The following is a 24,425-nucleotide window of genomic DNA, read 5'->3' as shown; positions in this document are numbered from 1 at the left end:
TGTTAAAACTATCGTCTGAATCTAACGATGGGTGGGAAAATGCAATTACGGAAAACTATGGGTGGGAAAATATCATTCACTTTTTTATTCTATGGGAAAAAAAATGAAAATCAAAGTGTATGTATGATACTTAATTGTTTTGTGAAATACAATTTTTGTCTCTAATTCATAATTGTTATTAGATAATTTTCCTTGATTTAATTGAATAAATCAAAATTATGTTTAGTTAAAACTAAGTAAGAAGCCAAGCTATTATAAATTAAATAAGGGCATCCAATTAAATAATTAAAGTATTTTTTCTCGTAATAAATCAATGAGATAAAGAAAAAAAATTAATTACTTTAAAAATAAATAAAAATATTTAGAAAAAAAAATAATGTTATTACTCTTAATAAACACTTGTGTTGGACTTAAAACTTAAAAAGAAAATTGAAGTCCACAAGAAGTTGGCCCAAATAAGCAGAACAGAACAGAAGCAACGTGGACTCCACAGGAACGACAGCGTTTCTCTGTTCTGGCTCTTGCGTTTCTTGCATGGGTAGCTTGAGATCCTATCATTTCCGGTGATCTCACCTTCTCTTTAACTCAAAATTTGACAATTCAGATCTTCTAATTGAGAAACGATTTCCTTGCTCTTTGTTCATAGAGACAGTATTAAGGTACGCGCATTTTGTGTAATTTAGTATTTAATTTTAAAATAATTTGGATTACTTGGATCTGATGTTATTCTAAGGTTTGAAGGAGATCCATTCGAATTTATTTATTTGAATTTTTTTTGTTAATTATCAATTCGTGTTTAATTCTATAATTAGAACTGTGAGAATTGCAAAATCTGGCTTGAATATGTGTACACTTGCAACAAATTTGATTTCGTTTGTTTAATTGATTAGTGTGTTATTAGTATTGTAGTAGTTACTAGTGATTAGAGTTTTTATTATTTATTTTTTTCATGAATTTCAATAATGTTGATACTTTGGAAATGGCTAATTGTAGTTCAGTAGTAGGTTGATGTGATAATGTCAGAAGAGGGACAGAATGTTAGTGTAATATCTGAAAGTGGCATGGAAGATTCTCTAAAGACTGAGAAACAGTTGTCTGATGCCAATGGTGGAAGCAATGGGAGTCTTGTGAAGGAAAATGGGACGCATGATGACAGAAACGATTATTTGAATGTTGATCATGATCAGCTTTTGGAAATAGTCTTGGAACTGAAATTTCAGAATGAAATCTTGAAATCTCAGTTTGAGGGGTTGAAAACTCTTAGATCAGAGGATGATGGGTTGTGCCAGCAAAGAGAAGGAAGTGTGCAGGAAAGTAGGGAATCTGTAGATGTAAAAGAGCTGCATGAAAGAATTAACTCTTTGAGTAAAGAACTCCATGAAGAGAAAGAAACTCGTGGTGCTGCAGAGAAGGCTTTGGAGCATCTGCGAGTAGCATATTCAGAGGCAGATGCAAAAGCGCAAGAATTCTCTACCAAGCTTGCTGAAGGTCAGATACTATATGTTTATGCCTATGAATTGGTGTTTGTCAATTAGTGATGAAGCAGATGTGTATATAACATTTGGCTTCACATTCCAATTTCGGCTTTCTTGATATATAGAGATTATGGTGGCATACTTGTTTGCTTTTACCACTAATTTTATGTTTACCACTTTATAATGTTCTAACAATAAGCTATATAGTTCTTGAAGTGTTGTTTGTTTCTCTTTTAACCTGAATATATATAATTTGTTTCAATTCGTAGCTCAACAGAAGTTGGATCATGAAATTAAAGAGCGTGAGGAGAAGTACACTGAACTTGATTCCAAATTTAGCAGGCTCCATAAACGAGCAAAACAACGTATTCAAGAGGTTCAAAAGGTGAATTCTGTAGCTGGATCCTTTTCCCTTTGGTTTGTTGCTTTATGAGACTGCTGCATCTGCTATATGCTATATCCTGCTCTGCTTGAGATCAAATTGATGTGTTGCTCACATTTTTAGCAATCATGAAATTTTCTCAGTCATCTGGTTTTCAATTCCTTATTTGAGATATCTGCATGTTTATGAAGGGTTGTGGTTTATTTTATATTAGGCTGAGATCAGCTCAGAGGGAAGTTTATAATAATTGTGCTTGCTCTTGAGCGGCCAATAAACACTGTATCTTCTTTATCCTTTCTTTCCTTTGTGAGTCTGTGCATTTAGCTATTCAGTTTCCCTGTTGAAGTGGTATCATTTTTGGTGCATAACCAGTTTGCTTGTCTTCTAAGTTTATGAATGCAATCATTGTTTGTTGACTTTGCCCTTCTATAATTATCAAGGAGTTCAGTGTCTAATTTTTGGCATATCACATATGTAGGTTTAAAAAAAGAAAAATTAAGTCTATTTGCTCTGGTGAAGAACAGTTCATATGTTGTTTCTTTTAGGGAGAAGGGGGTTTTTGTTGTGGCTCCAATTTTCTTAATGGTCTCTTTATAATTATTTGCTTATAATCTTTGTCATGCTTATTACATGTAATTATGCCTAAATTTATAAGCTAAGGCTATTTACTCTTCTCTTTGTCAAGTGAAAATGATGAACTAATAATTAAAAGAAAAGAGGATATATGATGCTTGGATGTTCTCATTTGGAGTTTTAATTTCTTTTATTTATTTACTTTTTACTTATGTTGTTACAATTGTGTGTTGAATAAAATTAATAGAATGAATACCTTTCCTGTAGAAACTAAGTTAAATTGGTCTTTGGAGATCTTCATTTCAGGAAAAGGATGATCTTGAGGCCCGACTTCGTGATGTGACAGAAACAGCTGACCGAACATCATCCCAACACTCAGCATTGCAGCAAGAGTTGGAGCGCACTAGGCAACAAGCAAATGATGCATTGAAAGCAATGGATGCGGAGAGGCAACAATTGAGGAGTACAAATAATAAGTAATTCTCTAATCAATTGCTTATTAAGATCAATGTTTTACATGATTTGAGAAACTTTATGCCTGAGTGTGAATCTTTGCATACGTATATGTGATATGCAAGAAGCCATATGTATAATTTCTGGTAAAAGGAAATTTGTGTGAATGATTTTATTTATGCTTATTTTGCGTCAAGCGTAAGTTTTTGAAATCCCTATTAACTTTTTTACAATTTCTGCCTTGTGAAGAATCTGTGTGTTTCTGTGTTTATCCAATTTCATAAGTAGGTGGAGTTAAAACTTTCATGACTCGAGTATATGGTCTAGTCTATCTCTGTAGGATCAGAAATTCTTCTGATATATTGTTCCTTTTTCTTGACTTGTACAAAGTATTTATTTTTCAAGCTCTCTGGATAGGTGTAATGGTGTGAATAATCTTTAGTTGTTTAATAATTAGAAAATTTATTCATTTTTCCAACATGAACATGTTTCACTTAGCATGCTACCATGGTTTGGTGAAACAATATCAAAATTTTGTTTTTGAACTGGGATTTCCTTGCGGAATACTTTTTATTTTTGACTTTGTTTCCTTTGTATTTCTAATTTTCCATTGACATCCAGACTCCGAGACAACATTGAGGAGTTGCGCCGTTCATTGCAACCTAAAGAAAATGCTCTTGAGGCATTGCAACAGTCACTTCTGGAGAAAGAGCAGGTAATTATGGTCGCCTCTATTTTTGAAGAGACTAGGTTTACTTTCTTGTTGTAAATGTTACAATTTCTGAAGTAGAGTTGACACTTCAATTTTCTGTTATGATGTCCCCTACATTTTTTTGTGTGTTTATGCATACAAATGAACCTATCAATTTTCTTCACTGTTTGTGCCTAGTCAGATGTATTCCTTGTTTCCTATTCCTTTAGAAGAAAGAAAAAATTTAAGGATTTATTCTGTGTAACAAAATTTTGCCCCATTAATTTTATTTTGCAACTGCAACTGCTTCATATCACCCTGCTATTGCAGACTTTCTTAGTTTATTTTATATATTTGATCACCAAAGGCGCAATTCCCTTTGGATTCGGTTTCAAGCTGCTAGGTGTTATTTGAATCATAGTCAACTATCCAGGGTTGATTTTCCACGTGCATTTAAAAGCTACAATCCATGGACAGTGCCTATCTTGTCCAACTTCAGGAGCTGATTTTTTTAATGCATTATTTTGTTCCTCTGCTTAATTTCTCTGATATTTTTATGTCTGCACAGTTTAAATCAAGAATTTAAGTATGATAGCTTGTTCATTTTTTAGATGTTGGAAGACATGAGAGCCTCGATACAAGCTGCAGAAGAGAAAAGGCAAGCTTCAATAGCTGAGCTCTCTGCTAAACATCAAAAGGTAAATTCACATTTTAATGCATCAAATGTTTCCTTTCTTAGATGTTAATTTTATTCATGTTTCTCTCCTTCCTGTTACTTATCTAATGATGCTTGTTTCTTGTTTTCATCATAGAATTTAGAAAGTTTGGAAGCCCAACTTGCTGATGCTTTATCCGATAGAAACAAAGCAACCGAAACAATTTCTTCTTTGCAGGTGAGAGAATATTATAAGATTTTGAAATTAAAAGAGAAAAGTGGTTGAATGACTTACATAGCTATCACACCTGTAAAAACGGAAATAGTAATGCAATTTATGTAGCATTGATATGTTATTCCTGAGAAAGAATGCAAAAAGGGCTGAACTACGGTTGGTTCCCTTTCATTTCTTTACTTTCTAGGCATGTTTTACCACCTGAATCATTCTGCAGGTGCATGTTACTGGATTATCGTAATCGGATTACTCTAAGCTCTAATATTTTCTCAGGTACTAGTTGCAGAGAAAGAGTCTAAGATTGCTGAGATGGAAGCAGCTTCTACGGGTAAAGCAGCAAGGCTTAGAGCTGCTGTGGAAACTGTTAAAGGAGAGATTGCCCATCTGAAACATGAGCATGTATGAATCAAAGTTCTAGCAAGCTTTATGATGTAATTTTTTTTTGGTTGTAAATGTTTTAATTGCTTATTCTATGCTTAACCAGTATGTTTTGGGTTATTAAGCACCTAAACATTGAGTTAACTTTATAAAGCTTGGTGAAGTTTTATGGGTTTCAGGGGAATGCCATTTGTGTCATCACCTAAAGTTGAACCACTATGAATCAAACTTTAGCATGCACAAAAAAGAATAAAAAGATACCTTCTTTTCTTCTTCATTTACATACAGGGCTTTGATTCTGTGGATCTTTTCATAAATGTTTAATTGCATATGAGGTGCTTAACCCCTATGTGTCAAGGTGTTAAGTCTCTCATATGCTGATTCACATTTATAAACTTTGGTGAATTTTATTGACCTAGAGGATATCGTCTGTGTCATCACAAAAATCAATGTTTGCCGTTATTCCCTTTTGAAGTCTTGATTACCGTTCTCCAATTCTTTGCTTACTTTTGTTTTATCTTATTTGGAATATTTCATTAAAAATATGCTTGTTAGTTCTTATCAATTATATTGACCACAATATTATCCACTTTAAATTGTTTTCACCGGAAACCTATAAATTTTACTTAAATAAGTGATCACCGAAATTAATACACCTAGGATTTGACATATAGGCCCTTCTTATCTTGCCTAAGACAGTGTAAACCTCGTTCTTAGGTTAAGCAAAATGAGCAGTTTTTTGCTCTTCAGTATGTTCTTTAGAAGTTGAAGCATCAAATTGTGTAAATTGTATGTGAAATCCTTATAATTTTCACATTTGATGTTGGGATAGTTTGATTGATTGATAACATCTTATACTCATTACTTATTTATTTAGCAAGTTGAACTGTGTATTATTTTTAATTCTTGTTGTATGATCCATGTTGTGAATACAGGAGAAGGAAAAGGAGAGCTGGGAAGCTGCCTCCCAGGCACTGAAAAAGAAACTTGAAGTTGCTGAGAGTAACTGCATACGAGCTGAAATTGAAGCAGCTAAGATGAGAAGTATGCATGCATTTCTCATAAAACATTTACCTGCTGACATTGACATGCTGGGATGAACACTTATGCATTCTTTTTGGGCAGGTCAGCTGGAATCTGAAATGTCTGTGCAAACCCAGACGCTGAGTAGTAGAGATGCTGAACTTATGGCTCTCAAAGAGGAGGTATAAAAATGTCTGTAGAATTGTTTAGATAAGTATCTTTCGTTGCTTGATAAACTATATTTCATTTTTAAAAATTTCAGTGAGTAAGGAGTTTAATTAATGGGTTAGAACATATAGACTGCATCTTGTCATTAAATCCCTCGGCCCCTTGTTGTGGTACATCATTTCTCTTAAATGTGAAGTTCTGAATTTTTAAATGTTTCCTTATGTATGGTCTGCACTCTTATTTTCCTTCTCTAATTTATACCTTGCAGATCAGCCGCGTTGAAAGTGAATTTTCTTCTTACAAGATTCGTGCTCATGCACTGCTCCAGAAAAAAGATGCAGAACTAGCTGCTGCTAATGACTCTGAACAGCTCAAAGCTCTTGAGGAAGCACTGAAAGTATGATAGCCTGGTTCTTATCTCTTATATTGTTAAGAAAAACATCTAATTGTAATATTAGTATATTATGATTATTTATTTGGGGTATTGGTCATGCAGGAGGCTGAAAAAGAAGTGTCACTGGTATCTGAAGAAAGGGATAAGGCACTTCAAGAACTTCAAGATGCTTTGGCTAATCATGATAAAGAGCTTGCAGAAAGGTAGTGTTTATCTTGTCTTTTTGTGAAGGAAACATTGTGCTTATGAACTTTTGTCCTGTAGGAGTTTGAGAAAAAGTAGTACTGCATCTGCATAAATGTTCTTGTGTCTGAGGATTGCACTATGCATGAAAAGCCGTAACTCAGATTTTTCAAATGCATATTCTTAAGAATTCTCATTTTCAACATTTATCTCAGAGATGCAGTCCTAGACAATGCCAAGCAGCAGATAAAGAACTTGGAGATAAAGCTTGATTCTCTTAATGCTCAACACCTATTAGAGAAAGAAACATGGGGGAGAACCCTTCAAAATGTGGAAGAATCATGGCAAGGTAACAAATCAATGCTTAGTCCGATAATGTTTTGTAAAACTTCATATTGATTGTATTATAAAATACAGTTAAAACTTGCAATTATGATTTTACAGTCAGATGTGAGTTATTGAAATCTCAAAATGAAGCATCCTCTGGGCAAGATGTACAAAAGGAATTAGAAGAGCTTAAACTTCAGTATAAACGACTGAAGGTATCTTTGCATTTGGTTGTTTTATTGGCTTGTATAATGTTAAACATCATTTTTTTTTTCTCTTAATTGGATTCATAACTTGTAGGGAGAACATGATTCATTCCGTGATCTGGCTGATAGAATGCTCGAGGAAAGAGACAATGAAATTTCTAGACTTCTGGACGAGAATAAGAATCTTCAAAGATCTCTGGAGTCGAAACCAACAGTATTTTTCTTCCCTTTTTCATTTCATTTATTTGTAAAAATTGGCTTGATATTTAATATGTTAATAAAGTAGTCTTCCACTTCTGTAATTGTGGGCTGACAATGTGATAAATAGTACCAGGCCAATCACAATGATAATTACAACGCAGGTATGGGGTTTTTCACTACCATTTTACAAATTGATTTATATAGAGTGGCTGTCTGGTTTCTAATATGTCCTTTCAAACTGTTATGATCAGCTTCACGAAAACAGGATGCTCTGAATTCTGACACCTCGGTAGCAGAGCAGCAGATTCTGGTATAATCATAGTCTCTCCAGTGAAATCTTGTCAAACATTTATTTCACCGAGTATATTTGTGAGATGATCATAGCACTACTAATCTAAATATCAGTGGATGGTAATTTATACCGAGTATTATAATCCAATTTGAGGTTTTTAGGTACTGTACTTTTAGGCTTGTGTACATAGGATTCATGTATTGCACATCAGCGGTTTGTTTATTTTGCGTATATATTCTTTCCCTAAGACTTTCTTGTGTATTTTTTGTGTCACATCAGCTTTTGGCTAGGCAACAAGCTCAGAGAGAGGAAGAACTAGCACAGTCCCAGCGGCACATTTTAGCACTTCAAGTATGTCAATCCCAATCTGCTCCTCTCTTACTCTTTTACAGTTCAGTTTCTGATGTTTGCTTCCACTTCAGGAGGAAATTGAGGAGCTTGAACATGAAAATCGTCTCCATAGCCAACAGGTATTAATACTGGAAATTGAGTCAGCTGTAGATGCATGTAGAACACAGGGACTAGCATTTAATATAAGAAGAATTGTAGAAGACATTACTGCCTTGAAGAAAAGTTTGAGATAATCCCAATTGAGGACAAAATTAATAGAAAGTTGCATGAGACTTTTTGCCCATATTCCGCAAAAGACCTTGTTGAATGGACATCTATATAAAGTGAACTTGTAGTCACTTCAGTTTTGGTGTTTTGTCCTGCTGGAGTTAAACATGCCTTTATCTGAAGTAAGATAATATTCAAGGTAGAACATGAGTACAACAGGTATCAATATATTGTATTTTGTCTTTGGTCTTGCAATTACTCACGTTTCTTCCAATTTAGTATCTTGTTTCTTTTTATTTTTATGTTCACGATCTAATTAAGGAGTGAACCATACTCTAATTTACAAATATAGAGTTGGGGGTGTCTGCTTTGTGAATTATTGGTTGTCATTTGCTGTTACCTGTTGGCACTAATTTTGATCTATCATAATGCAGGAAGCAATGTTGAAGGAAGAGCTTCGCAACATGGAAAGAAAGCAGAAGCGAGAAGGGGTTGATATGACATATCTGAAAAATGTTGTCGTAAAGCTTCTTGAAACGGGTACCTTTCCTGGAGTGACTAACGATCACATTAGTAGAACTTCTGTTAATTTCTCCTATCTAGAGTTTTAATTTCTGATAAATTTCTACTTCGCAGGAGAAGTGGAGGCCCTGCTACCTGTAATAGCAATGCTTCTTCAATTCAGTCCTGAAGAGGTCAGATCCTCAACTTTTACTTGAAAATCCATTTTATGATCTGTATTTATTTTATACTAAGCTGATGCCCTAGGAATCATCCTGAAAAGAAAGCAAACAACAGATACCTAAGCAATGCATGAGACTGCCTAGATATGCCCTAGGAATCATCCTGAAAAGAAAGCGAACAACAGATACCTAAGCAATGCATGAGACTGCCTAGATGGCCATTACTATTAATCTAACATATATTAACTATGTTTCTTTGGGATGGCAAATATGGAAAATCAGAAGCTTATGAGATTGTGGAAATCAGATGGGGGGAATTAGATGGTCCATTTATCACCACCCTTTCTGATGTTATTGCTAGTATGATACATCAGGGGTCAGCCACTCTCACAATAACTTACTGATCCAAAATCTTACACTGATGTGGCATATTTTGTGCCAATGCCATGTGAAAAAGTTTCAATGCTATATCATTGTGATTCTATGCTGATTGAATGACCTGTTTCAGGTCTACGGAAGCTACACCTTTCTGTGGTTAGCTTGCCCTCTTTTGTATGCTCTATTAGTTGTAATACCGTTCTTCTTGTTGCTATAAAAAAAAATAATAATAATAACGGTTGCAATGCTATATCATTGTGATGGAATATTTAAATTTCATAATCTTCTGAGACACACTTACAACTCCAAATTCATGGTTAATTGTCAACTTGATATGCACAAAGTAGAGTGACATCGGATGTAGTATATTCCTATCTGGCCCACTTCTTTTCAGGGGAAGTTCTTAGTATCAAACGTTCCCCTAAGGTGTTTCTCTGACATCAACTCTTGTCTTGGCAAATTAGCTGTGTGCTTATTGCTACATCGTTTATGCGAATGCAGATGCAGAAGTGTCAACAAGCCTACCGCACCTCCACAGATGTTCCTCCCACTCCGGCAAGTGATGCTTCAGGATCTGGTGTCTCACTTTTCTCAAGATTCTCATTTTCATAGTAGCTAAATGATGAGCAAATGGGAGTTCTTTTATTGCATGAGAATCATCGTCAAACGCCAACCAGCTGCAAAAATTGTTGGCTGCCTGGCTGCAGATTCAAAATCAGAGGTCTGTCGTCACAGTAAATCTTGTATTTTTTTGTAACAATTGAACATTACCTCACTAAATTCTTCAGATAATATAAACACAGAATAGTTACGAGTGATAGTGATATACAACGAATAGCAGGAGAGTATGAAGATTCCGGCCGCATTCAGCTATGCTACACTATCTGGAAAAAATCTTGAAGCTGGACAGGCTATTGTTTTATCTTTTCTTTTTCTTTTTCACAAGTCTCTGTAGAGTATGAAAGAAATTATGTTCAAAGAACTTTATGCAAAAATCAAATTTATTCAGAAACAAAAATCCACCAAGTCTCAATCTGGTGTTAAACATGGAGTCAACCGGTGTGTGACCAGCTTTATGGCCAGGGTAGCCATGGCTACCTAGGTTATATAATTTTTTTTAATTTCATTATAATTAAATTTTATCCTTTAAGCTTAATATATTTACACTTTGGCCCCCCTTACTTAATCATCAAACCTCACTTTGTGATTCTTTGAATGCAATTTTTTTATGAGTTGGTTCCCTGCAAGAATGATTCTTTCTTGATGCAGATATATTCTATATTAATCCTCTGCTTAAGGCAAACGATATAACAGAATTATTTGACAAAATTCTGTCTTTGTAAAGTAGGAATCGATCATGTTCATGTCTATATTATATGCCTAGATGAGCACCGATAGGTCTAGTAGTAAGACGAATTTTGAGATGGATAACTAAGGCATATCTTATATTCGGATCCCCTAAATCCTAAGATAGCTGGCCCTTTTTAAAAAAAAAAAATAAATAAATAAATTATATGCCTGGAGTATAATATATTTCTTCACGTGATGCATTCAATTTTAGAGATTTACTGAGAGAAATACAAGTGATATATCATTTTCAAAATGAAGAGGTTCTGCAAGTTGAAGTTGGTGTGAGCTGGTCGGGTTGGTGGGTGAAGTGATGACTTGCTGTCCAATTTTATTAATTAAAACGGTCAAACATCAGTAAAACTTGTCATATAAAATATACATGTATACATACAAGTCAAGCACTGGTATTATACCAATTTTGATTAGAATACAAGAATAATTAAAAGCTTGAGACAAACAAGATACTTGGAAGTTGGAACCATTGATGTGTGAATTGGACTACAGTAACATTAACGATCTATTCAAAATTCCTTCTCATTTTCTTCTGAGAGAATTACATAATAAGCAAAATACTCAACTAATCACCAAACCCATATAGAACAACAATCATGAAAAATGAGATCACAAAACCAACCATGGAAAACAAAAATCCTACAAAATTATTAATATTATTATTATTATTATTTCTACTAAGATAAAGACTCTCTTCATGCCATTGCAATGAATGAATCAAGCATGCTTTGCCTGGAAATCCTTCATGAAAAGAACCAATTTCTCCACTCCAGCCAAAGGCATAGCATTGTAAATTGAAGCTCTCATCCCACCAACTGACCTATGCCCCTTCAATTGCACCATATTTTCCTTGGCAGCTTCCTTCACAAACTCACCTTCCAACTCAGATTTCTCCAAAGTAAACGGCACATTCATCAGTGACCTCACTGACTTCTCAACTGGACACCTGTAAAACCCATTGCTCCCATCAATGGCATCATACAACAACTTCGCCTTGTTTTCGTTCATCTTCTCCACCTCCTTCAACCCGCCCAATTCCAATAAGTACTCAAACACCAACCCGCACATGTAAATGCAATAACAAGGAGGTGTATTGTAAAGTGAATTGTTCTCATTATGAATCTTATAATCCAACATTATTGGAGTCGTTGTTTGTGCATTACCAATCAAATCCTTTCTGACAATCACAATTGTAACCCCAGATGGACCCACATTCTTCTGGGCTCCAGCATATATAACTCCAAACTTGGAAACATCAACAGGCTTAGAACAAAAATTTGAAGACATATCAGCTACCAGAATCCCTGTTTTATTCTTTGGTGTTGGATAATCCTTGAACTCAACTCCATGAATTGTTTCATTAGCACAAATATGCAAGTACTTAGCATCTGGGTTCTGTTCCAAACCCTCAAAAGCTGGAATCTTTGTATACTTCTCAGCTTTCCCAGACCAAATGACATTAGTTTTGCAATACTTTTGTGATTCTTTGACAGCTTTATCACCCCACGACCCCGTTACCAAATAGTCCACCGAGTCATCGGGTGTACACAAATTCAAGGGCACCGCCGCGAACTGCGTCGTGGCGCCGCCTTGTAAGAACAAAACGGAATATTCTTCCGGTATATTCAAAAGGGTTCTTAGATCCGACTCAGCTTTTTCAATAATTGATTTAAACTCCTTACCTCTGTGACTCATTTCCGTCACGCTCATGCCGCAGCCGCGCCAGTTGTAGAGCTCCGATTGCGCCTTTAGCAAGACCTTTTCCGGCAGGGTGGCGGGGCCAGCAGCGAAGTTGAAGACCCGGTCGGGTTGTTGAGCATGGATCTGAGTGGACGGGTGGGTTTGAGTTTGGGAGACCGAAGACGAGCACGTGATAGAAACAGGTCTGGCTTTGGTGGGAGAGGCGAGTTTGAAGTTTGGAGATTGCGTGAAGTTGTTGTTGGTTTTGAGAATAGGGTTTTTGAGGAAGAGAGAGTTTGGGGATGAAGTGATGGACGACATGTCGACTGTTTCTTCTCCTTTTGAGTTTGAGAAAAGAAGAAGAAAGCGAAATTGTTTTTGATGGCAGTGAGATCTGAATCTGGGTGGCCTTTTATAAAGAGGGAGATGCTCTGTGACTGTGAGGTTGGTGAGATGCTGACTGGACGCAACGTTGTCGTTTTAAACTTTCCTTGTTATTTGCTATACCATCTAAATTCTCGGAAAATTTTAAGAGCAAACATTGTTTCCACCCAAGGTTTAGCGAAATTCAAGGTTCCACCCGTGGTTTCATAAATTCCAATTTTCATCCTTAAATTAACGGAAATTGTTTTGATATAACGGTTCAAAGGTACAGTAGCCATTTTACTTATAAACTTTCAAAATAATTCTGTTTCCACCTTGGTTTTCTACCCCTCCTTCACCCATATTCATGCATACCCCTCCTTCACCCATATTCATGCATAGTAATGTTAAATTTATATCACTTTTTTATATTATTTTTATTATATTATAATATAGTATATGTACCACACAAATTTTATTATAATATTAAAAATTTAAAATAATTAAAAATTTATGTGATTATAATTATGCTACGTAATAATGTAATAAATATAGTATAAAAGAGTGGTGTAAACGTAGTATTACTCATTCACGCAGGCTGCACAGGAGGAAAGGATGGGCGTTGGGTTGGCTGGGCTGGTTGCGGCAAATGGTCGAATAGGTGGTGGGCGACAATGGAGCAGCAAAGTTAGAGTGGTAGAGGGATTGCCGGCGACCAGAAATCAACACAATGGCAACACAAGGTGATTTTCGGTGTGAGTTTCGGCCGGGATCTGGCCGGAAAAATGAGAAAAAAACGCGAAAGTGCAGTGGCTGTCGGCCGGCGTAAAATTACAAGGGTTATACGGCGTCGTTTGGAAAGTTTGTGTTATACCAGGGGACAAGTTTGTGTTGCCTGGAAAGTTTGGTACATGGTCTGTTGTGCAATTTGCCTTTCACAGTTTAACTGGAGAAGTTGAAAATATTTGTAAATTTGTTGAAACCTTCGTTAATGTGTATATCAAAGAGCTTGTTTTCTTGTGAATCTGTGACCAAGTTTCTCTTTTTGACCAATGTTCAATTTGGAAAACCATTCACAATTATTTTTGCTTAGACCTGGTAGGTGATGCAGTTCTATTCGTGAAGGCAAAATATATCTTCAATTTTATCATGTTTTTTGTTTCATGATCATGGAGAATCATATAAAATTATCACCAGAGAATTTAGATAATGGTAATAACAATAATAATAGCGGCTAAATGCGTGTGAAAATGGTGGGTTGTTTTCAGGAATATAAATAATGTGGACAAGACCATGGATGAGATCTACCAGCAGAATGAGAACGTGAAACAGATCCAGGAGACAAACGTCGGCTGTACGGAGGAGGAGAAAGAAGGAGAACGGCAGTTTGGTAATTGCACTTATCCATACTGTGTTAGAATCCAAAAAATTGCAAACGGTGTTAATTTTTAAGGGTAAGAATCTGAAATTTATGAAACCAGGGGTAAGAACTGGATTTCGCTAAACCTTGGGCGGGAACATGTCGTTTACTCAAATTTTAGTGTCTTAAATTCTTTGAAAAATTTAAAATTTCTGTTGGGCATTTGGTTGATTTAAGAAAAACATTTTGCAAAAGGTTGTCGTTTTGAAGTTAGGTGATGGGAAAACTGAATCTGAAGATAATAGTTGAACATGCCTTTTAGTTTTTGTTGTAACTATATGACAGTTCTTTTTTCTAAGTCCAGTTTTCAACATCACATTTTAAGGTCCATTTTTGGATTTGCTAATAAAAGAATCTAATAAATAACCTTTACCAATTTTAGTTCGATAATGAATTCTCGGTTTGATTGAATTTTTTTTTTTTTTAAATGATTAGGGTGTTCGACACCTCAACTAATCTTTATGGTTTATTAAACACCTTACAAGCTCAATGGATCAAGTAAGTCACAAATATAATAGAATCTGTTTTGTTTGTTATTTTGGATAGAATTTTAGAAATAGTATTGGGGAGTTAAGTAGGGTGATTATTACAAGATAAAATTTAAAAATTAACAAAAAAACCCCTTAGGTTTGCTAATTTAACTTAACACCCCAATATATAAAATTTTTATAAAATGACAAAAACACCCCCACCCACCCACAGTGCCAGATTCCGGCCACCACCATCGAAATTTGGCGTTACGATGTACACCAGTTGAATCTGACCGATCGTGCGTCGATCTAGCCTTTTTCGGTCAGATCCACCACGAATTTGGCCGAAAAAGGCCAGATCCACGGCCAAATCTAGCCATCGACGACTGCAAAAGGCTAGATCTGGCTGTCAGCAATGGCAAAAAATATGGCCATCGTTGTCGGTCAACGACGACCATTTCTTTGGCTGTCGTTGACGGTCAGATCGGCGAATTACCGACCAGTTTTGGTCGTTTGTACGCCGTTGTGACAGATTCCGACTACCACAGACGGTGGTTGCCAGAATCTGGCAACTATGGATGGGTGGAGGTGTTTTTGCTAATTTTTAAACCTTTTTTTTCTGGGGGTGTTAAATTAAATTAATAAACTTAAGGGGTATAAAAGAATTGAATAAAATATAATAATATTTCCTAAATAATGAAACAAACAGTTATTTTGAAAATAAGATTGAGACTAAGGTATGAAATAATAAATCAAACAGACCCATAAATGATCACTTTGTGGGACTCGAACACAAGACCGAGTAACCCACTCAAATGAATAAAGTTTTGTCATTTGACCACAAGCCAAATAATTTTAATTGAACATCCTTAGTTTCCATTGTCGAAGAGAAATAAATAAAATTATTGTATGATGTTCATTAATTAAAATTATTGTTTGAATGGAACATAGTTCAAAAAGTTACAATGAGAAAATATGCTCAATTAGAACATATGAAAGCAACAGTGGTTGTAAAGTAAAAAAGCTATAAAAAACTGGGGCTGCAGGCCTAAAAAATTCAAGAGTATAAAATTTCCCAGGTGCAACTCTAGTTGCTTTGTTATTTTTCTTTCTGGGTCCTTCATCCCCAACCCAATTAAGTAAAAGTTAGTAGCTATACATTATTCCATGTTATAGCTGAGTCCCCAATACAAAATGTGCTGGTTCTGATTTTGATGTGTGCCCAAACTTAGATGTGCAGTACTTCCTGTGTACCCCAGTGAGTTTCCCTGTTGCTGCTCTCTGGTGGAACGCAATCATAAGTCTTGCACATTCTCTGTCAGCAAAAAGGAAGCAATGAATGAGTTTCGGTACTGCATTTTCATGAATTTGTATTGAATTTTATGTTTAAAAGATGGTTAAAGAAATGACTCACAAGAGTTGATCTTCTGAGTAGCCGCTATGCCACTGACATGTCTTACTCCACTGCTTGAAGCCAAAAACAGTACATTGAGCTGCATAGATTGCAGCAGCTGCTAACAAAGATGGTGGGAACTTGAGCATCTCGTATTCCACAAGCGAAAGCTCGATTAAGAAGAAGGAGAGCAGCTCCAGCTGTTTTAAGGTTGTAGTTTAATTAGTATAACTATACAAACATAAAAGGTTTTGAATAAGTTTTTGAAGAAATACTACTACTAATATTAACCTTCTTGTCTGATTGAGCAGCCTTGAGGAACCTTCGGATGAAAACATATGGTGTTGGGACTGACATGTTAAATTGCAATGTGTTAAGCATCAAGGATTCCTGCATGTTTGCGAAGAAAAAAAATAAGTGTCCGATAATTTGCTGTGTGGATTGAGGAGTTGAGTACTCAAAGGCATCACTAAATACTATTATGGTGACAATAAAAGAAAATTACCATTTCAAGAACTTCTTTTCTATTGTAAGCTTTATCAGATATAAGAATTAAATCCCCAACGACAGGGACCGAAACCTCCTCATACTTGCAAGCTAATAGCATAGCAACTAAACCAACCAATTGAAGCTTCTTTCTAACTACTGTTTGCTGGGATAGAAATCTGTCAATGAGGTTAATTGTAAGAAACAATGTTTCGTGCATGAGATCGAACTTGTCGTGCACCTGCAGATTTGAACAAGGGAGATACAATTATTAAGAGTTGAGAACCATAAATCCCAAATACCATTGAGGCATTGGTTAAGTTGAGAGTGACTCTCTACCTCTATAAGCCAGTCAATCAGTATAGCCCTCATCCTCTCGTTAATGTCGATTTGTTGCGCCATGTAGTTCGGCAAGACACAACCAACACACTGCATATTTTGAGTGAAATCAACAGTCCTCGTTAGGTATGACATTTGCAATCAAAATAGGAATTAAATTTGACAGGTAATGTACTGATTAAGGCATTTGAAATAAATGCATCCCATATATGTATAAAATATAGGACAATGATAAACATTAGATTTACTTTTCATCTGTAAATGATGGAAATCCAATTTGAAAGTTTCACTTATGGTAATAAAGATGGAAAACTACTGTCATTCTCAATCTGTGTACCCTAAGTGGTTGGCCATGAGTTGTACAGATTATAATATGCATACATAAATGAACTTTTAATAATTAGTTACAAAATTGTCGTCAAATTTCCTGCGTAAAGAAGATGTGTGTGGAGGATTAGATCGAAAAGAAATCATAGGATTAAGAATCAGTAGTCAGAGGCGGGGATCCCTAGGAGCTGATTTACCAATAAAAAAAGAATTTGAACTTACACATACAATGTACTATAGAATGCATTTCAAATTATCAGATCAAACTTCAAAATCGAAAATTCAAGCATAAGCAGCAAGCAAGCATTTAGCCTCTGACCTCCATTTTTTTATAATAGGCATACAGATCTTCAACATATTCAACAACTGCTAATGGGTTCTTTGCATCACAGCCATCAATGTCCACAACAGGCTCTTCATCTATATCCTCCATTTCAACCTCCTCCTGGTGAATTTTTAGCAAACAAATTGTGGTTAATTTGACAAATCAATTAACAAATTTCAAAAAATTAAAAGTTGTTTCAATAATAATGTTAGATAAATACCATCTGCTCCATTTCGTTCGGGCTTGCTTCTTCTGTTTCCTCTAAAAACATTGGTTCTGGTTGATCTAAGGCTGCCTTGTTCTCCTCCACATCTATGAATATACAATCTCCAAATTCATTTGTGTTTTGAACTGAAGTTTTTGGCTTCTTAGGTTCTTGCATCGACTCTGGAGGGTATGCAATTTGAGCGGCAAACTTTCTGAACAGTAGCAATTTAAGAAAGGGTTATGTTTTGCTTGTTCTCCGGTAAGCAAAGCAAGATCCAACTTTCAAATTTTAAATTTCTTTCCTTTCCCTACCTTTTGTCACAAGCCAAAAAGCAAATAGAAAACTAAAGAGACAAAATCTAACCTTGTAATGGGTCGATGCACTGGATCAAGCTCCTTTTTTTCACAGATTGCATGGTTTCTGAGACAAAAAAACAAACACCAACTAAATTTACTTCCAATTCCAAGTGAACAGAAAGTGACAACCAACAAACAGAGCAAAACCAGCTCATACTAAATGAAATGTTAAAAAAAAAAAAAATTATTACCCTGATAAGCCTCTCTTGTTAACAATACAAGGGTAAGCTTGAGCTCCCACTAAATTCTGATTAATAACACTCAAAGCTCTTCTGTTGTGCTTAATCTCCTGCCCAAACTTTCTTCCTCCCATCTCCAATCCCCCTTTAAAAAATTAATTAAAAAAAAAAAACAGAAATTCATATTAGATCATGGAATCTACCATCGATATTCAATCCTATAACACGCAAAACTTACTATAAACTCCATAGATTTACCTTGAACATTAGTCGGTTTAGTAATGTTAAGATTGTTCTCACCAGATATAACCATTTTGTTCAATTTTTTTTTTCCCAGAAAACAATCACAAAACCCACTACTAAACCAACCCGAAACTCCCACCTTCAAGAATGAAAAATGCCCTAAAATCTATCTACACTAAGAACATTTAAAGAGAGCTCAAGACAAATGAAGCTACTAAAAAAGTAGCGACACAGTAGAGGAATAAAAAGGGAGGAAACAATGGGCTCTTGTCTGGCTTTGAGCCCTTTTTTTTTTCAAAAAAAAAAAAAACCAACGGCTAGTGAAATGTGACCGTTGGATTAGAGGCGATGACTTTGTGCACAACGGTCACTTTAGGTGGCATGTGGCGTGCCGCATCAGATTTCAAAATTAATTAGAGTGAGACTGTGTGAACAAATGATTGGTCCCTCAAGTTTTGATCCGGTTCGGTTGGTTTTTTTTACGGTTTGTCAGGTGCGCTCTTCTGTAGGGTCTACAGCATTAGGCTGATAGGCTCCCCACTGCTTTGGGCCAATTAAATCATCAGCTTTTTATTATTTTAAATGTTTTTTTAATCCCTTTTCTGTTATTCCTATCTTAAACATGTCTTAATTTTTTTTTTAATTTCCAAATTCGTAATTAAAACAAAAATGAATCAATTAGTATAGTAAGTATTAAATTAATATTAATGTCATAAAACACATAAATGTTTCGCATCCCATATATACTACAAGACGCACACGTAATAAACCCAGATGGTTGAGACGAATTGGGGATTATAGACGCACGGTTTAAGATTCGATTTCTTCCCCGAAGATTAATCGAGGTGCACGTAAACTGACCCGGACATCTTGGTTACCAAAAAAAAAAAAAAAAAAAAAAATCTCATAATACAAGCCATTGCATGAACAAAATTTCGAAGTCTCAAGCAAACTCCATTGTTTTGTGAATTTCAGCTATGCTTTAACTGTGCATTAAAAAGGCTGTATAAATGAAAGGTGGATCAGCAAGCCATTGTGGTGGTCTCACTTGCTGCCTTAGGTGAAATATTGTATAGTTGAAATTTGCTGGCAAATAACTGAGAATTGTTTGTTCCAGAATGGTAACAACTGCTAAAAAATGGAAGCTACTCGACACAACTTGGTGAATGGTTGGTGGTTTTACACTTTCTTTACAAACTAAAATGCAGCAGCCCAGAAATGGAGACATGTCGGTGCCTCTAAATTAGTACATCTGCTCAGTACATATTGAAAGCATAAAAAGAGAATGAGAAGTTTAATAATGAATAAATCAAACGGGCATATTCATAAAAACAAGATTAAGGGAGAAGGTAATTTACCAATCAGTTGTCAATTATGTAGTAACACTGTGTCAAGGAGTCTTACAGACATTATACAACAAACAAAAGCAGTCACTAGACAGAGGTAGCAGATTGCTATTCTCCTTAAACATGTTCTCGTGTTTGTTAATCTTCCTTGCGATCACCTCCTCTAACAATGAATGGCATTCTTTCTTCTCTGCTAAGTCATCGTTATTTCTTCTGTACACAATTGGCAAGTCTCTACAACCTTCTTGTGTTTCTAACCTTTCTGCTGCCTCTCCTCTTTCGGAACCACTTTCTGCTTGTTTATAGTTAGGTCCTGCTCAGAAAGTCTGCATTTCTTCACAACTAACTTCTGCTTTTTGGTTATCCCTATATTTGATTCACAGTCAAGAACTGCTAGACTATGTTTTCTATATATCTTGACCAATAACTCATTTTTCGTCAAATCAGAGGGCCTCAGATGGCAACTTAGCTCAATGACCTCCAGCAGTAAAAGATTTTTCTTCCCCTTGTCAACCACACTCTCTCATCCAACAAGCCCACCGCTAAATGTTTTCATAATAGTTTTTCAATGAACAGGTCTGGCCTCTTCTCATGTATATTCCCTTTCCAAGCAAGTGATAGTCAATCATGAAATTCTCTCTTTCTTTGTTGTAAGATTCAATAGAAGTTACCAGTGCATCAAAAAATTTGACCAACATCCATCCCATTTCATTGAAACATACACCTGGAGAACCACACATTTTCATTCATAAACACATATCTAAAAATTTACAACATATGGGTATTTATTCCAAAGAAGACAAAAAATAAAAATGTATGGTAGATAGATACACAATTAATAGGTTGTTTGCAGAATTACAACCATCTCAAACAGGGCTGCAGTGTTAAACTTAGTATTATGTTACCTACCATAATGGGAAAAGAAGATCTACTTAAGTTACCCTAAGTCTCAGTAATCACCTGGATTACATCTAGGTCAAATTGCTGAATACTTATTGCAAAAAGGTTTTAAGTCAATTTCTGAGGCTAGGTAAGTCACAATAGAGTTAGGTGACGCTTTCACTACAGTAAATACCAACAGTCCTTTGGCCTTCAAATATGACAAGTTACAACTGTGAACATAGTTGTTTCACGCAACAAATAGACCCTTGCATAGTTGGGCAATTCCTAACATAACATGCGTGCCCATTTGAAGGCATCAGCATGAACTATGGAAGGCAAAGATGATCACAAAATAAATACCATGGGTATGCATAATGATTATGTCTTACTATCCTACAAAAAAAAACTGCACATGAAACAGAGGGTTCGGAAAATCAGGTATTGTGCAGCAGTCATCTATTAATGCAAATGTGCTATAAGGCACCATCTGATACTAGATTCAGATGATCATAAATATGCAATTGGAAACACAATCTGTCAGATCCTTTTATAAGTTGCAACTTTGACGAAGTTATTAGCAGTACATATTATATCAAAATTAAATTCACTTACCATACCAGAGTCATTTACCATACCAGAGTGTGTCTCATTCAAAGCATTGACACAATCTTGAACTAAAGACGCCAACTCACTCAAGTTCTTCATCTGATTCAATTTCAGAAAACCAGAGATCTCAGGAGCAAAATTAACTTGATCTTTAGCACGTTCTCTTGCAATTTTAACAACTTCCTCCCATTTTCCATTATACAGAACAGAAACAAAAACCCAGATCACAAAAGCATCTTGGGGGTTACTGACTAATGCCTGGTGAAATGCCAACAGTCCTACCCCATAAAAAACACAAAATAAGATTATCAATTGCACACAGAATCTTGATTGCAAAAAATGAAAAAAATACAAAATTGTATGACCACTGTCCAAATAGATTAACAAATCCCAGTTTACTTTAGAACATAAACTGCACAACAATTGAATAAGTAAGAATGATCCATATGCTTTTCACAAAGCCACTGATTCTGACACCTTAACACCAGTGGTTGTTCCGTTATCTGCAGTGAGTTACTACAGAATAGATTATAATCATGCAGTCAAAGTTTAACTGGAGAATCGTGAAACCTCCGTAAATTAAAAAATTAAAAAAGTTCAACAGAGGCAATCCACTGATTCTGATAACAAAGTTTATAATGACACTTGTGATGAGTATCATATCATGATTATGAATAAATAAATAAATAAAGCAAACAGTTGGCTTACCACAAAATGCAATCAGCCAGCCGATCACAGAAACCAGCTTATCAAAATTAAATAACATTTTCTGAACCCAAAAAAAAAAAAAAAAAAAAAAAAGAAAGAAAAACAACCAGAAGTAAAACCATCAGTAAACCACTGCCTTAGAAAATTAAACATTGGATTTAGCTCAAAACAAGCCAGAGTTAAACAATCCAAAGGAAAACATAAGTTATTCCAATGCAAATACGGGCATATTAGTAACATGGAAATCAGATCTTATTAGAAACAACTAACAGATTTCGTTCTATATTTCTCATTGAATGTCCTAGTGTTTTTTACTACCAAACTTCATAAATTACTACCAAATATATCAATTTTAGTTTTAAGCTGACTAACCCATTTAATCCAAGCTTGATATTTCGAAGTTTTTTATTTTTTATTTATTTATCCTAATAGATACTGTAACTCCCAAATTGCTTGCAATTTCTAGAATAAATCAGCTTATTGTCCAACAACAACAAATCCTGAAATCTTTATGAACAAGCATTACTATTCTGCACCACAAAATAGTCTCCGAAGAATTCCAATTTTACTTCCGGAAATATATCAATTTTAGTTTTAAGCAGGTTGATGCATCTAACCCATACTTGATATTTCAAAGTATTATTTTTCATTTTTCTGACAGACATGCCAACCCATAAATTACTAGCAAATTTCTAGAAAAAACCAACTTCTTGTTCACCAACATATCCTTCCATCTTTATGAAAAGACGTATTATTCTCCAACACAGAGCAATAATCACAATATCTCCCCATCTTACTCTGCAATTCCAAATAATTCACGGTCAATGGTTACCATGCTTGATACAGAAGCTTACCATTAGCATCATGGAGTTCTAGGTTATCAGAAAAAATGAAAATAAAACAACTAGTTCACCCAATGGAATTAAATATAACCATTGACATTATTTGAGCTTTGAACTCAATAAAAGCAAAAATCAAATTAACAGCATAACAATATCTACCTTTGTTTCTCAGAACTTTCAAGACAATCCATGGAGGCAGTGGAATCACAGAACTAGTTACTCTAAAACTCCTCAAATCCACTTTTATCCATTTTGACAACTTCACATGATACATTGCTTTGTGAGTGACAAAATCAGAAGTTCAAAACCCAATTCGCGGCAAATTTGAGGTTGCAAAAAATGGTTGAATCTCTGTCCATTAATAATAAGTATGTAAACGATTACAAAGCATCTGAACAAAAGCCTCAGACCAAAAAAAGAAAAAGAAAATTAAATAAATGAAAGATTAGTTACCATTAACTCCTGTCTCTCTTCTTAGCGAGAATTTGTCGCGGAAGTGATAATAGCACCTTCTTCAAGCTTTGTTTGATAAAAATGCATTCGAAAATTTTATAACAAAATTTCCAAATTTCTAACAAAAATGCATGAATACATTTTTACTCACTAGAGCTTACAGAAAAAAAATGACAACAATCAAGAGCGTAGTGCTGCCAAAAAATCATTAAAGAGAGAGAGAGAGAGAGAGAGAGAGAGAGAGAGAGAGAAAAGAAACAGAGAAAGAAGCCGAAAAGGCTTCGTTCTTTTGAACACTATAAATATTATGGTTTCACAACAAATAAGCAAAAGCCAAATTAACAACATAACGATATGTACCCTTACTTCTCAGAATATTCAGGACAATCCACAAAGGCTGTCGAATCACAGGAACAATTATTCCGAAATTCCTCGCATTCACTTTTTTTCTTTTCACTTTTTTTATTTTATCGCATTCACAAAGGCCATCGAATCACAGAGCCAATTATTCAAGAAATGCCTCGGTAAAAGAGAGAGAGAGAGAGAGAGAGAGAGAGAGGAAAATTATATGTGCCATTGACAGCTCCTAAGCGAGAAGCAGTCGCGGACGGAACAGCACCTTCTTCAACCTTTTTGTGTATTTTTATTTTATATTTTATTTTGTCGTAAAAGAGCGGTTTGTTTGGGTCAAAGGCTCATAGAAAAGCCCAATACTTTGGTCCAAGCCCAATCGTAAGCATACAAATAGACAAGTAAATCCATAGATGTGGTCCAATTCTCGAGCAAATTGCTTATTTAACCGTTTTTAAAAATTAAAGTGTGATCTTAAATAAACTATTCAAAAAATGGCACAAAAAACAATTTATTGCTGAAAGAAAATACAAAAGAGACACGTGGGGCTACAGAAAACACATAAAAATTACAACAGGCAAGGGAGTACCTGTACTTCTTCACTGAAAAATAAAAAACAGAGAAATAACGAATCCGAAAAGGCTTCATTATTTTGAACACTCAACACATACGTAGCATGCAGACGTGAGAACGAACCTAAGCTTAAGCTTCATCCACATGAACCCACATTACGTTTTGACCGAATAACTTAAAATCGGTCTTTCTAAACACCTCAATTCTGTATTCACCGTGTTCCAGCTGAGTAAAGATGAGTCGATCCTTACGTTGGAG

The 24,425-nt window shown here is 35.2% G+C and overlaps 4 protein-coding genes across 15 annotated transcripts; 1 reads left to right on the top strand and 3 right to left on the bottom strand.

The window, feature by feature from the left end:
• The first annotated feature begins 497 nt into the window (after nt 1–497).
• Nucleotides 498–10,419, top strand: LOC116134485 (protein GRIP). 8 transcript variants are annotated; one of them, XR_004128746.1, is made up of 23 exons: nt 498–659; nt 994–1,488; nt 1,745–1,860; nt 2,737–2,906; nt 3,505–3,598; nt 4,186–4,272; nt 4,387–4,467; nt 4,738–4,863; nt 5,778–5,886; nt 5,968–6,047; nt 6,302–6,430; nt 6,530–6,630; nt 6,826–6,959; nt 7,055–7,152; nt 7,238–7,357; nt 7,472–7,505; nt 7,596–7,654; nt 7,916–7,987; nt 8,059–8,106; nt 8,629–8,734; nt 8,831–8,889; nt 9,757–9,976; nt 10,059–10,419. XR_004128746.1 is itself a non-coding variant. In XM_031420181.1 (23 exons), exons 2-23 carry the CDS (start codon nt 1,017–1,019, stop codon nt 9,865–9,867), a joined length of 2,376 nt encoding a protein of 791 aa, XP_031276041.1. In that variant the 5' UTR covers nt 499–659; nt 994–1,016; the 3' UTR covers nt 9,868–10,417. The 8 variants fall into 8 exon arrangements, 6 of the variants coding, with proteins under 6 accessions (XP_031276040.1, XP_031276039.1, XP_031276038.1 ...); XR_004128745.1 differs by having other exon boundaries at nt 10,044–10,419; XM_031420181.1 differs by having other exon boundaries at nt 499–659; nt 994–1,243; nt 1,274–1,488; nt 9,757–10,417.
• Nucleotides 10,420–11,073: 654 nt separating this feature from the next.
• Nucleotides 11,074–12,697, bottom strand: LOC116134487 (phosphoserine aminotransferase 1, chloroplastic-like). The gene has a single exon (XM_031420184.1). The coding sequence runs from the start codon at nt 12,616–12,618 to the stop codon at nt 11,335–11,337; it is 1,284 nt and encodes a 427-aa protein (XP_031276044.1). The 5' UTR covers nt 12,619–12,697; the 3' UTR covers nt 11,074–11,334.
• A 2,983-nt stretch (nt 12,698–15,680) lies between these two features.
• Nucleotides 15,681–18,636, bottom strand: LOC116134491 (G2/mitotic-specific cyclin-2-like). Its single transcript, XM_031420186.1, has 10 exons — nt 18,422–18,636; nt 18,176–18,308; nt 17,992–18,048; nt 17,641–17,839; nt 17,415–17,540; nt 16,769–16,858; nt 16,449–16,670; nt 16,235–16,333; nt 15,965–16,143; nt 15,681–15,865 (listed from the first exon to the last, which is right to left on the bottom strand). Exons 1-10 carry the CDS (start codon nt 18,474–18,476, stop codon nt 15,721–15,723), a joined length of 1,305 nt encoding a protein of 434 aa, XP_031276046.1. The 5' UTR covers nt 18,477–18,636; the 3' UTR covers nt 15,681–15,720.
• A 1,318-nt stretch (nt 18,637–19,954) lies between these two features.
• LOC116134460 lies at nt 19,955–23,768 on the bottom strand. 5 transcript variants are annotated; one of them, XM_031420136.1, is made up of 7 exons: nt 23,610–23,768; nt 23,244–23,361; nt 22,950–23,141; nt 22,656–22,746; nt 21,949–22,009; nt 21,247–21,518; nt 19,955–20,476 (listed from the first exon to the last, which is right to left on the bottom strand). In XM_031420136.1, the coding sequence occupies exons 3-7, from the start codon at nt 22,979–22,981 to the stop codon at nt 20,420–20,422; spliced, it is 513 nt and encodes a 170-aa protein (XP_031275996.1). In that variant the 5' UTR covers nt 22,982–23,141; nt 23,244–23,361; nt 23,610–23,768; the 3' UTR covers nt 19,955–20,419. The 5 variants fall into 5 exon arrangements, with proteins under 5 accessions (XP_031275996.1, XP_031275997.1, XP_031275998.1 ...); XM_031420137.1 differs by having other exon boundaries at nt 23,244–23,309; XM_031420138.1 differs by having other exon boundaries at nt 23,244–23,299.
• Between the last annotated feature and the right edge of the window lie 657 nt (nt 23,769–24,425).

This window comes from Pistacia vera, unplaced genomic scaffold, assembly GCF_008641045.1.
Source record: "Pistacia vera cultivar Batoury unplaced genomic scaffold, PisVer_v2 Contig289, whole genome shotgun sequence".
Taxonomy (NCBI): Eukaryota; Viridiplantae; Streptophyta; class Magnoliopsida; order Sapindales; family Anacardiaceae; genus Pistacia; species Pistacia vera.
The sequence above is the reverse complement of the archived record's forward strand: the minus strand, read 5'-3'. Positions and strand labels throughout refer to the sequence as shown.

Excerpts from the sequence above, each read along its gene's own strand:
- LOC116134485 (XM_031420180.1), top strand. The coding sequence starts at position 1,017 with ATGTCAGAAGAGGGACAGAATGTTAGTGTAATATCTGAAAGTGGCATG. Across the intron at positions 4,864-5,777 it reads CCCATCTGAAACATGAGCAT|GAGAAGGAAAAGGAGAGCTG; the intron begins GTATGAATCAAA and ends TTGTGAATACAG. Across the intron at positions 7,153-7,237 it reads TTCAGTATAAACGACTGAAG|GGAGAACATGATTCATTCCG; the intron begins GTATCTTTGCAT and ends CATAACTTGTAG.
- LOC116134487 (XM_031420184.1), bottom strand. The coding sequence starts at position 12,618 with ATGTCGTCCATCACTTCATCCCCAAACTCTCTCTTCCTCAAAAACCCT.
- LOC116134491 (XM_031420186.1), bottom strand. The coding sequence starts at position 18,476 with ATGGTTATATCTGGTGAGAACAATCTTAACATTACTAAACCGACTAAT. Across the intron at positions 17,840-17,991 it reads GTGCATCGACCCATTACAAG|AAAGTTTGCCGCTCAAATTG; the intron begins GTTAGATTTTGT and ends GCTACTGTTCAG. Across the intron at positions 15,866-15,964 it reads TACTCAGAAGATCAACTCTT|AGAATGTGCAAGACTTATGA; the intron begins GTGAGTCATTTC and ends TTTTGCTGACAG.
- LOC116134460 (XM_031420136.1), bottom strand. The coding sequence starts at position 22,981 with ATGGATTGTCTTGAAAGTTCTGAGAAACAAAG. Across the intron at positions 21,519-21,948 it reads CTGGCTGATTGCATTTTGTG|GACTGTTGGCATTTCACCAG; the intron begins GTAAGCCAACTG and ends TTTATGGGGTAG. Across the intron at positions 20,477-21,246 it reads TGGTAAATGACTCTGGTATG|GTGTATGTTTCAATGAAATG; the intron begins GTAAGTGAATTT and ends GTGGTTCTCCAG.